The sequence below is a fragment of the Aegilops tauschii genome, chromosome 2 (assembly GCF_002575655.3).
Source record: "Aegilops tauschii subsp. strangulata cultivar AL8/78 chromosome 2, Aet v6.0, whole genome shotgun sequence".
NCBI classification, from domain to species: Eukaryota; Viridiplantae; Streptophyta; class Magnoliopsida; order Poales; family Poaceae; genus Aegilops; species Aegilops tauschii.
In genome coordinates, this window is record NC_053036.3 from 355,102,680 (window position 1) to 355,115,020 (window position 12,341).

The 12,341-nt window shown below is 44.0% G+C and overlaps 2 protein-coding genes across 2 annotated transcripts; one reads left to right on the top strand and one right to left on the bottom strand.

Annotated features, from left to right (window-relative positions):
* Window positions 1-1,484: 1,484 nt before the first annotated feature.
* LOC109737746 (uncharacterized) lies at window positions 1,485-8,016 on the top strand. The gene is made up of 12 exons (XM_020296875.4): window positions 1,485-1,741; window positions 1,819-1,912; window positions 2,024-2,087; window positions 2,195-2,296; window positions 2,410-2,474; window positions 2,739-2,822; window positions 3,265-3,344; window positions 4,231-4,447; window positions 5,978-6,033; window positions 6,324-6,431; window positions 7,171-7,354; window positions 7,559-8,016. Exons 1-12 carry the CDS (start codon window positions 1,659-1,661, stop codon window positions 7,679-7,681), a joined length of 1,260 nt encoding a protein of 419 aa, XP_020152464.1. The 5' UTR covers window positions 1,485-1,658; the 3' UTR covers window positions 7,682-8,016.
* Window positions 8,017-8,287: 271 nt separating this feature from the next.
* On the bottom strand, window positions 8,288-11,947 carry LOC109737747 (stearoyl-[acyl-carrier-protein] 9-desaturase 5, chloroplastic). Its single transcript, XM_020296876.4, has 3 exons — window positions 11,641-11,947; window positions 9,486-9,987; window positions 8,288-9,126 (listed from the first exon to the last, which is right to left on the bottom strand). The coding sequence occupies exons 1-3, from the start codon at window positions 11,754-11,756 to the stop codon at window positions 8,566-8,568; spliced, it is 1,179 nt and encodes a 392-aa protein (XP_020152465.1). The 5' UTR covers window positions 11,757-11,947; the 3' UTR covers window positions 8,288-8,565.
* Between the last annotated feature and the right edge of the window lie 394 nt (window positions 11,948-12,341).

Here is a 12,341-nt window from a genome sequence, read left to right on the forward strand (position 1 = left end):
TTCAAACATTTAGAAGAAAAAAAACTACGATGGCCGCCGGCGCCCAAGCCCTTATTGTTCCCTTCCTGGGACCGCCTACTCCCTTTGCCGTCTTCATGAGCACCGGCGATAAGACCCATGAAGTGAAGGTGCGGTCTTCACGCTAGGATGAGTAGAACACGGGAGACGGACCAACCCACGTGGAACACAAGGCCTGCTGCCTCCCTTGCCCTACTCATCCTCGGAGGAGTCCGAGACCAGTCTGTAGCCGATGGACATGAGGTCCACGATGGAAAATGATGGTGCCCGCATTGTCGTCGTCCCACCGGGCCACCGAATAGTTCGTCGGCGACACGTAGGAGGCGCGGCTGGCGTTATTCTCCTTCGCGATCGCCTGGAGCAGCGCCTCCGCAACGACCGCTTCCTGGCGAGTGGCGGCTTGAGCGCGTACGGCCTCGTAGATGACACGCTACTCCGCGACGAAGTTGGGGTTTGCTGCGGCCATGGCCGCCACGACCTACTCGCTTGCGCGCTCGCTGTAGATCTAGCCCTCCGCTAGCCGGTGCTGCTCCAGAGGTTGTACCGTTGTTCCTCCCGTGCCTGCTGGAACACCGACAGAGGTGCTGACGCAGGCTGCACCTTCGCCATGGCGGCGTTGTAGTGCGCCTGCTCCATGGTGAAGCCGGCGTGCACATGCGTGGGCACCGGGGCAGTGTCGTCGGAGCCCGTCTCCATCACGGGGTCGTCCTCGTCGTCGGAGACCACGGGCGAGCTGGTCGGCAAGCCGACCCTGATCTGCTTGACACGACATCTCTGCCAGGCGGCCACAAGGGCAGGCACCTCATGCTTCATCTCCGTGGAAAGGCTCTCCGACGGAGCTTGGCCTCCTGCAACCATGGCGGATGCGGTGCAAGGAACAAGGACGGGGAGCGGGTTGTGTTGTGGCGTGGAGATAGCTGGATGTGGTCGCCTTTAAATAGTGGATTCCGGTGAGGCCAGACGTCCGGATGCGTCAATGCGCGACGCCAGAGTGGGTTTCTCGGCTGGCGAGCCTGCTTAATGGTGCCATACAGACGAACGTGGCATTGAACGGGCGTGGTAGATATTCGTTCGTCCTGTCCAGTAACGTGTCTCCGGCATTGAACAAGCGTGGACACCGGGGACGCATCGCAGGCGGCGCCTTTGGCCGACGCGCCATTTCAATAGTGGAGACAGTGAGAGGTCGCGTCCGCTCTGGACTGGCTTCAATGTGGAGCGGCCGTTTTACAACAGCATGAATATGGGCGGTTGACATCGGATGAGAAAGCGCGTGGGCGAGGGAGGACGGGGTTTAAGTGGACCAGGGTGGTCAGGCTCGGACTTTCTAGGAAGGACCAAGCAGATCCACAACAACAATGCAATGAACAACGACAAAAACAATGGTAAGATAAAGTGGTAACTCAAATATCCCCGTCAATCCTGGCCATCGAGAGAAGTCGATGACGACCGTTGGATGGACGGGGGTGTTCTTGCTGGAGCGATAATTGTGGGTGTAGACTGTAGAGGATCTGACAGGGTCGGGGCTGAACTTGTTTGCTGGAGTTGGGAGGGGCGGGATGCCACCCGTCGCGGCTCTCGTCTCCTTTTGATCTTTCCCCCCATTTCGAAAGCAAAATTCTAGGCGGGAGAGAGAGGCGGAGATGGCTGCGGCCATGGCGGAAACCCTAGCGCTGGCCCCAGTGGAGGACCCCGAGGCGCCCCTCGACGCGGCCGCCATCCGAAGGTACTACCTACTTGCTGTCCTCTCCGCCCTCTCCTCCGCTCCATGGATTCACCTCCCAACTCCCTTCGTTCGTTCAGCCGGTTCGAGCAGCTCTCCACGCTGTGGGGAGGGGACGAGGAGGAGCCGGTGGATGCTGCGGCGGCGGAGGACGAGCTGCGCTCCGGGTGCGAGGTGGGTGTCGGCGGCTTCGTGTCAACAGCCAGGGGTTCGGTGCTCTGCTAGGTTTCTTACTTCAGCCCACGAGACAGGTTAATATCTTCGTTTCTGCCGTGTTGTTTCCAGGCGGATATGCAGGCGGAGGATGCGTGGGACTCCAGCGCTGCTGATCTAGAGAGTCGCTGTTTGGGTATGCGTCCGATTCCATTTGATTTTACTGCTATCTTGACGGTTCATAGAGTGTGGTGCACAGTGGCTCTTTTGGTTTTTATGTGACGGTGCGATTGTTGTATGTAGATTCGTACATTGAGTGGTTGAGAAAGGAGGTGAGCTTGACAGAGGAGGAGAACTGCAAGTTATCTGCCCAGATTAGTGTCATTGGAGAGACAGTGTTCAAAGGTTATTTATCTTGGGTTTTTTCTTGTTTAAGCCCATGCTAGTTGCCAACACTTTGCTTGCCAAGTCGTAGCACTGTCTTCCTTCAAATAACAAAAACGACTTTTGTTGTTCAGACACGATCCCGCTGGATGCTGAGATTGAATCACTGGAGTCTTCACTGAACACACTTGATTCAGAGGTTGTTCTCAAATTCTGGACCCTTTACTGCATCCAATTCCTCCTCAAAATAAGACTGTTTGCAAAACAAATATTCCAAGGAAGTTAAATTTGTCGATTCAAAATCATTAATGTTTTTCTTTTCTTGCGAGTTGTGACAATCTTAAACGTCTGCCATCATGCTTATGTAATATTTGACATGTCATCTACATTAAGTAATCTTTTACATTCCCTTCAACTTTCTTTTCTTAACATATTTACAATATTTCACCCTCCTTTGATGTAGGGTTTGAAACATTTGGAAGCAAGTCCTATCTCAACTGATTCAGGCTTCAACCAAATAGATATTGAGAAGGACTGCGAATATGAGGTGTGGTTAGATGTTGTATATAATTGGCATATTCCAAATATTGTGCTATCTATGCTGAATTGCTTATCGCTTAACAATTTCAATGGTCTAAGTGGAGACAAATCAATGGAAAGTTTAGGATAATAGTAATACAAATTCGTAAATGTAACTTATATTCCTTGCTGAAATTATTTTGTGAAAGTTAGTTACTTCATGGGTGTGTTGGTGGTGTCCTCTTGGACAGTTACATTGTAATACAGTCAACCTATTCTGCCTATTTATATTATAGAGCATCTTCCACAAACAAAACCTCACACAGAAAGTAGTAACAACGACAATCACAGACACATATGGAGCTAATACACATGCAAACGGATTTTCATCTGAGTATATTTTTTTTTTCCTTTTTCTTCAGCTTACAATGCTTTGTGTTGTTGAATACACACCTTTAACAAATTTCCAGGAACTGAAACTAGATCATCAAATAGGAAAAAGTGAGATGGACTTGAAGCTGCTACAAATACAAAGTATTTCAATGCAAAGGTATCAAGCTTATGCGCCTTAATCTCTCTACTGATTGTAAATTTGTTTAAAGCATCTTAACATCAACAATGGCAATACTACTTGTTTGCCATGATGGCAATGATATGGTTATTCAGAACTCAACATAAATCCTGATTGTTATTCATGTTATTCAGAACTCAATAAATGTCCCTGATTGTTCTTAATGATAAGAATACTTTAATTTATCATATGAATGAGGTTTCTCAACTTGACTTTGCATTTAAAATAGTTTGCTCAACAAGGAATTTCACCATTTTATCTGTTTTAGAATTTGCTAATAATTCTGCCACTATTAGTTTTTACTCCCTGTTTGTGTTCGTTAAGGACAAAATGTAAATATGCTTGGTTAGCTATCATCTGTTAATGCATTGAGATGAACCCATGTAATGCGCACAGCATACCACCACCACCATTGTTCTCTTCATTTGTAGTCTCTGTTTATATTATTTTCAACCTTCTCAGTTTCAGCATCTATCTTTGGCAAAACCTTCTCATTCCAATACATGATTAATTTTCTATCTTTGTTGAACGTGGCATTTGGATTAGATATGCATGCCTTCCTCGCGTTCTGAGGATCACACTGCTATACACATGTTTACTGGTTCCGCCATGAACTCTTGACCAATCTCCTGATTGTTGTGCTCTTCTTTTAATGTCCAGTCCTTGAGATTATCTGTGAATCTCAATCGGTTATCAATTTGTAACTGGCTTTCTGTTTTCCCATCTTCACATTTAGAAGTTGTAATCACAAGCTTGTTAAAATTGTACCACTCTGAGCTTTTAACTGGATCTCATGTTTAGATTTTAAGCTTGTTCTGCTTAAAAACTTCCAACTTCTTCATGAAATCTCCCTCTCTCTATCCAGGGATGAAGAAATTTGGCAGCTTCAATCTCTGGTTTCAGGACCAAAAGTCTTAGAGTTTAAAGACAATTGTCTCAGGGTGCTCCCGAAGGCACCTATACTGACCTCGGAATGTGTAATTCTTGGACAAAAGTTGGATTGTGTTGTTGATTCTTCTGTTTCAGATCATGAGTTACTGATAGAAGTTGATGAAGGAAGCATGGAACTGAATAAAGTCCAGGTGCTCTCTTAACCATGTTTTTCTCATTTTGTAGAAACTCTTTACCTCCGGTGAACCAATTGATCATCATTTTTATTTTTACCTACGGTAGATATTTGGTGTAATGCCTGATGCATTTCAGGATATTGTTGCATTTCACGATTAAAAATCTCACGGTACAAGTAGTGAATAATGAAGTGGCGCCAAGCTTCTGGCATTCTCTGTGACAAGAGAGTGCCACAAAAGCTAAAAGGCAAGTTCTACAGGACGGCGGTTCGACCCGCAATGTTGTATGGCGCGGAGTGTTGGCCGACTAAAAGGCGACATGTTCAACAGTTAGGTGTGGCGGAGATGCGTATGTTGAGATGGATGTGTGGCCACACGAGGAAGGATCGAGTCCGGAATGATGATATACGAGATAGAGTTGGGGTAGCACCAATTGAGGAGAAGCTTGTCCAACATCGTCTGAGATGGTTTGGGCATATTCAGCGCAGGCCTCCAGAAGCTCCAGTGCATAGCGGACGGCTAAAGCGTGCGGAGAATGTCAAGAGAGGGCGGGGTAGACCGAATTTGACATGGGAGGAGTCCGTTAAGAGAGACCTGAAGGATTGGAGTATCACCAAAGAGCTAGCTATGGACAGGGGTGCGTGGAAGCTTGCTATCCATGTGCCAGAGCCATGAGTTGGTTGCGAGATCTTATGGGTTTCACCTCTAGCCTACCCCAACTTGTTTGGGACTAAAGGCTTTGTTGTTGTTGTTGTTGTTGTTGTTGTTGTTGTTGTACAAGTAGTGAATAATGACATAACCAAGGATCATAAAACTGCATGGCTGGGTGTGGCTACAGTAACCTGTGCGATGTTAGCTGTTTTCCACCTTGATTTTCCTATAAGTGATCAATCCTATTTGACACCCCAACTTCATGTAAAGTAATCAACTGAGATGATTATAAAATATTCTCGTATACAAGTGTTCAACGGTACATAAAGGCTCGGGCAAGCTGTAACATTTTTGTAGGCTTAGAGTATTTTTTATCAGACATTCCTAAACTTACTGAAAATAATAATAATGGTAAAGCAGCGAACTACTCTTCCATACCCCTGATCATTGCAAAAGTTTTTTTGTGCTTATGCTTGCATGGTTACCTGACAATCGAGGCAAAAACTGATGTTGTCTTAGAATCGATTTTGTATGCATATGAATTAGGAAGGAGACACACCAGTATCCACCATCTTTTATTAGATGTAACCTATGAGTGGATTAAGATACTCATTTTGTATTATGCTGTTATTTCATATTTTTTCTGTAACATTCACAATAAAATTTTGTGCTTATGCTTATTCAGTGGTTCCAGCATTTGGATTCCTGCTAAACACCTCAAGCCATGTCAAACTTTTCTTCTTATTCCTGTTTTTTGTACTTCATTCAGTTCTTTGCTGGCAATGTTATGGTGCTTGATAACGAATTGCCAATTGGCATACTTTTAACCTTTTAAAAGTCCATTCAGGAGAACTATGTTGTATCATGTTTTACCAATCATATTTGTCTTTTCAGATCTTTCCTGCTGATGTTTGTGTAGATATACTGATTGAGAAGCTCAAATCCTCCAGGTATGTTGGAGATATTTTGCCATCTGACTTACAGAGCTGGCTTATTGTTCTTCCAAAAAGGGGTCGCTTGTTGAAACATTTGAACAACTTCGAATCTTCATTAAGGTTCAGAAGTGCCACCACTATTAAACAACATAGAACACCAAGAAACTTCACTTTCCTTTGTCATTTCTTTTGTGTTATTTAGTATGCTATCATGCCTCACAGTTGTGCGAACTGTACTCTGTATTACTTCCAATCATTTTTTTGTGCTTAACTGCTTATGCAAAAAACGCTATCTGCTTTTGAAGAGAGGTCATTTCCGCTCCATCTTTGGGATGGCTCATTCGGCAATGTCAACAACAGATTGTAATCAACACTCTAAGACGATCGTTGGTGAATGATGCCAATAATTCCAGGTGACATTATTCTGCATCTGCTAGTATTGCGCTAATAATTCTGTAACTTTTTACTGTTATTCCCTTTTGTAAGAATAATTGCAAGGAATCTATAATCTCTAAGCTTCTTCATTGAATTTACAGCTTACACTGCACTGATTCATGGCACTCTTTGTATGTTATATCACTGTATGTTCTGCCAATATTACTGGAGCTATTTACTTGGTTTTGTATCAAACAGATTTTACTATGAGAGACACGCTCCTTTCTACTCCCTCCGTTCCAAAATATAAGTCTTTTAAGAGATTCCAATAAGGGACTACATACGGAGCAAAATGAGTGAATCTACATTCTAAAATATGTCTATATACATCCGTATGTAGTCTCTTAGTGAAATCTCTAGAAAGACTTATATTTAGGAACGGAGGGAGTAATAGAAAATGATATGCAGCTGGCCGCTTGTTAGAGGAAATAGCCAACAACAAAGATTACAATTTCACATTAAACTAGAAAGACAATTTAATCATGAATGTCCTTACTATTTGGATTTGATGACCCCCTTAATTGAGTAATGATAAATATTTCTCAAAAGAGGTAGTGATCTACATTTTATCTGACAATTGAAGCTAGGCTCATGTGATGCACATAGGCAACAAAAACTAATTGTAGGTGCTCAGCATGAATATTATATATGCTCATAATTTTGTCCCTTTGTGTTCAACATTTCGATAATGTGACAAACTCTTCTGTTTTCTTGCAGGCATTCTTTTGAGTACTCTGACAAAGATGAAACAATCGTAGCTCATTTGGTTGGTGCAATTGATGCCTTCTTCAAGATATCTGCAGATTGGCCACTGTCGTCCTATGGTCTGAAGTTAATCTCAATCCGCAATTCAGGGACCCAGCCAACGAATATAACTTTAGATTTGCTCTGCAAGACCAAGGTAAAAATGGCTAAGCCAATATTAGCAGAGGAAGTATGAAAATAATGGTCTGTTTTGCATAGACGCCTAGTTTCCTTTTTGTAGTCAATAAGCATGGGTACCAGCTTCTAGACCAAGGCCATGGCTACCAAAACAAACATAATAGCATGGGTACCAGCTGTTGAGTAGCAACCTAATTCGCAGTCTTGGTCCTTTGGTTGGCAGGAACTTGCCAATGGCTTGGAGCTTGAGACTCGTCGGCATCTGGTAAGATTTGTAGACGCCGTTGAGGAGATTCTTGTTCGGGAGATGCAGTCAGAGCTCCACTCCAGCAGGGTTTCTGCTTAGAATCGAGTTCTGGGCTCGGCTTCTCATCAAGTTGATGGCAGACAGGAGCTCATTTCAGATTACCCTTATACTTCGTACAGATCTGGTGCCACTTGACCTTCTACGCATGTGGAATCGAGTGCTGTTGCTGCTAGGTATAACGGCATAGATTTAGTCCATTTTTTTATTGTAGTTAAAAAAAAGGTGTGCGCAAAAGCTTGAACCGTCGAAAGATCAGGCGGGATTGTGGTTGTATTGGTTCTTTATACCAGACTGTTAAACTGTGTCCTCCAGTGCACTGTTCAATTGACTGACGCTGTGATAAAAAGGAAATAAGAAAAATGCAATTAGCTAGACTTGAAACTGTGTCCTCCAGTTCAATTGACTTGCGGCTTGTGCGAATTCAATTCAAACTGAGAAAACACATGAAACATGATCTCCGCCCAGGCAAAATAATTCCAAGTTTCAAATAGATCTGTAATAATGAACTCAAGGCAGAAACACAACAAGACGGAAAGCAGAGATGAGCAGAACATGATCGAGCTTGTTGAACTCATTGCATTTCGATCAGAAAAAATGGCTTTAAAGTTTGGAATCTCATGGTGCACCAGCATATAGGTCTGTCTGTATACAAATATCCATTTATTACTTTGAAACTTATACAAGCCTTGTAAACTTCAACGGTCACATAAAATATTCAACACAACAAAAGGTTGCAACGGAGCCCTTCATGGCCAGCCAGCATCTCACACCACCTTCACTAGCCTCTTCCCCACTGTCATCCAACAACTTACAGGACAGCACATAAAACATTCTACCCTGCTATTAGGAAAACCTACACTGACCCAAAACACGAAATAATAGGATGGATGCAGTCTCATTAACCTTGTGTTCCTTCCTCTTTATTAGAGCTGCACTTTGCGGTCGTAGACCCAGCTGAACGGAACCACAGGCCCCTGTTTCGCCCTTGCCTGCGCTCTTTCGTCCAGCCGCCTGAATCTCGTTGCCAAAGTGCAAACATAGTCCTGCGACCGTCTTCCTTCACCGGACAGTCCAGTGAGATCTGCAACTTTCCACCTCTGGACCAAGAACTCGAGGATGTCGGCATAGTCTTTCGCTGTGTAGACCCCAAGTCGCTGCGCCACCGAGCTGAAGTGCTCAAATAGGTTGTCGTCCTCACCATCGTACATGAGATGAGCAGGCATCGAGATCTTCTTCCTCATCATGTCAGCAAATGCAAGCACCGTGTAGTCAGGATCTATTTCAAAAAGCTTCTCAACTATCTTGGTGTAAGCCGTCTCATGGCGCTTCTCATCAGCTGCTATTGTACCACATATCTGGGCCAGTTTAAGGTCCCCAAATTGCTTGGCATGCCTAGCAGTATTGCCATGGGATATGAAAGTAGCTCTCTCTTGGAATGATGTGTAAAGGAAACCCATGTAGGGATTGTTCTCAGTTCCTGGATCCTGTATTGACATGGGATACACTAAAAATTAATGGCAATGTTCAATCCAAAACAATTGCATGTTACAATTTACAAGTAGCTGAACTACCACAGCACAAGAATATAGGTTAAAACAGAATATAGGTTGCCCTGCTACAATGAAGCACTATCTACACACAGCACAAAGTAAAGGGTAGTTTGTCGATTGAACACCATACACTTTTGTTACATGTTGGTTTTGAGAATAGCAAAGTTAATGATCATACACTGAACCTTAAAAGATACTCCCTCCATCCCATAATATAAGAGCGTTTTGACACTACACTAGTGTCAAAAACGTCCTTATATTAGGGGACGGAGGGAGTAGATAATAGTTCTTACCATTCCAGAACCAATAAGGTACTGTATAGTCTTCTCAATTTGTCTCATGTCAACCCGTCCGGAAAGGTACATGTACTTGTTCAGTAGATCACCGTGCCTGTTTTCTTCAGCAGTCCATGCTCTTGTCCAAACAGCCCAGGCAGTTGGGCTTGCGCCAGTTTCATCTCGGACACCATCAAGGGTGTTGAGCATTGTTTGGTACGTAGGAAGGGCTTCCTCAGTAACCATGTCACCAACCAGGCAAACAAAGTAGTCATCAGGGATTTCCTTTGCCCGCTCCCTCAGTTCTTTTACTTCATCATAAAATCCCTCGGAAGAAGGCTCTGGTAGGAAGTCCTGTGGCTGCCATGACTTCTCAACTGGCTTCAGAAGGTTCAATAGGTTGTCCCTAGCCCAAGATTGAAGTGAATCAAAGATCTCCTGCTTTTGTGCTGGTAGCGAATGCATGACTTGGAGATGCACCTCGCGTGGGGGAGCATAGGGCTTTTTGGCAGTTTTGACCCTAGGAAAGGTAACATAATGATTTAGTACAATCCAGAAGGAGCACTGCACAGTACATACGGATGTACTGTACTTGTTAAGGTGACATATGGATGTAACTCATATTAATCTATCTACCATAATATCTCTATTCTGGAAATTTCCAGGGTTCTATCAAATTAGAGTGGCCAAGGAAACACAATGAGCCTATCCCTTTACGCCATGGTGAAGAAAGGCTCCTGATGTTTGCATAGAAACTTTTAATACAAAACAGTGTTTACCAAACATGCTACTACCATATATCAAAAACATGTAAGGTTCCGGTGAAGTGAGATTAAGTAGCTTGAGGTGCCACAACTGCATCTACGTACATAAACAGGCAGAGTCAACAATGCTCCTAAGGTTTTACAAGCTATTATCCGGAATAACTTGATGGACAATTTGGCTAAACAGAGTAACTCAATGCAAAACTTGACTAAGCAAAACACAATCAACGCAAAATCCGCCAAATTATCTCACATTAAACTGGATGACAAAAAGAGTCGTTACCCTTTTTTTTGTACTCGCATAATTCCTATATTCATCTTTATGAATCCAGTGAACAGTCTGATCACTCATATTTCATTGTATTATTGATTACAATACCCTAAAACGTCATTGGTAAATTCCTGTTCACTGGAGGGTGTAAATTTCTGTTCTTAGACTACGACTTATTTAAACCGATACTACAAGAACACAAGAGTAGTGTTTGTGTGTGCTCCCAGTAACTAAATTGCACAAATCATAATCCCAGATCAAGCCTTTTAATGTTCACTATCAGTCTATCCCCATCACCATGTTTGAACAAGTTCAGATCTCAGCAGCTAACAAGTTTATGGCTTCATGCGTGACATAAACCCCTCGAAGACCACTGGAAAACAACTTTGAACAAGTACAGCCTGCATAAATTAAAATTGACCATCCAAAGAATTCTGGATTTCTACAGCCTGCTTAAATTGACCATCGAAATGACTCTGAATTTCGGCAGCCTGATTAAATTGACCATCCAAAGAATTCTGGATTTCTACAGCCTGCTTACATTGACCATCTATTGTTTCTGCACAAGCAATTCCTTCTAACCAACAATATAGGATTTTTGTTATGACAAATAACTAGTTAATGTGAAATTGATACTACAAGAATTCATGCACAATCAATTTGAGAACCAGTAGATATATCGTCGTTACAAAAAAAAAATGAGATGGACAGAAAAAGGGAACCGGATTTTGCGCATCTGCAAACGGGCTAGATCGCCAAATCGATCAGATAGGGGTCACAAACTAGCCATCCAGATCGTAAGCAGAAGCTCGGCATCAAATGGATCAGCAAATGAATTTAAAGACACGCCGAGCAAAGCCCTGGATCTCAACAAGAAAAGGAGAACACGGAAGCCAAACCGCAATGAGAAGAAAAGATGGAGTGCATTTTTTTCTTGCCGTGATTTGATCCGATCCATTGGAGCAAGTGTTTGCCCTATTTTCCAAGCAGCCAATTCTAGATCACAAATCTCGCCACCCCAGATCACAAAAATAACTCCCGGGTCTATGGAAACCCTCCCACCAACCCAGATCACACTATACGCGAAACCATTTCCGCCATAAACAAGGAGCAGGATTTGCAGGGAGGATCTGCTTACTCGTTCATGGTGGAGGCCATGGCCACCACCGGCGGTGCCCCATTGCTGGCCCTCCTCTGCGCGACGGAAGGCGACGGCGAGGCCTTGTGGGACGAGAGGCAGGCCCTGAACGCCATGGCCGGTCGACTCACTCACCTCACCACGAGCCGCCCCGTGCGAGATCTCGATGAGGAGGACAGGTGGATGGATTCTTGTTTGCTACAGAGGCCGGGATTCCTCCTGCACCGCTTCTTGGGTGCTCCTGGTTGTCTGTCTCTACCTGTGCCTGGGTGGGCTGGCTGTGGGGGGTTATACAAGGGAAGGGGTTTGTGAGAGGGATCCGCTATTAAAAGAGGGAAGAGAGAGAATTTCTTGTCGATCGGGGAGAGAGGGATCCGCCATTATTTTTGTTTACGGCGTCGAGTTGTTCCAACCTCTTTTGCTGGCCTGCATTGAAATTTTTGACCTCGCTGGCCCCCATGGCCAAAAATAAACTTGATGTTGTCGATAGATAGTGAGGTGTTTTTTTAACGCATTACAGACGCAAACGCTCATATACACACGCATACACTCATCCATATAAACACGCACGCACATTCTACCTCTATGAGCACATTGGAAAGACTGAGCCGGCATATCATCTTGAAAAAGTCATCATAGGCACATCGTCGTCGACGGAACGTCTCCTCCCACTGCATGTGCATCGCTGGAAATCCTGAGAT

What these genes read in the sequence shown, in the direction of transcription:
- LOC109737746 (XM_020296875.4), top strand. Translation starts at nt 1,659, where the DNA reads ATGGCTGCGGCCATGGCGGAAACCCTAGCGCTGGCCCCAGTGGAGGAC. An exon ending in GACGCGGCCGCCATCCGAAG is followed by an intron (nt 1,742 to 1,818) that starts GTACTACCTACT and finishes TCGTTCGTTCAG; the next exon opens with CCGGTTCGAGCAGCTCTCCA. An exon ending in ATTTGCTCTGCAAGACCAAG is followed by an intron (nt 7,355 to 7,558) that starts GTAAAAATGGCT and finishes TTTGGTTGGCAG; the next exon opens with GAACTTGCCAATGGCTTGGA.
- LOC109737747 (XM_020296876.4), bottom strand. Translation starts at nt 11,756, where the DNA reads ATGGCGTTCAGGGCCTGCCTCTCGTCCCACAAGGCCTCGCCGTCGCCT. An exon ending in ATGGCCTCCACCATGAACGA is followed by an intron (nt 9,988 to 11,640) that starts GTAAGCAGATCC and finishes TACCTTTCCTAG; the next exon opens with GGTCAAAACTGCCAAAAAGC. An exon ending in ACCTTATTGGTTCTGGAATG is followed by an intron (nt 9,127 to 9,485) that starts GTAAGAACTATT and finishes ATGTCAATACAG; the next exon opens with GATCCAGGAACTGAGAACAA.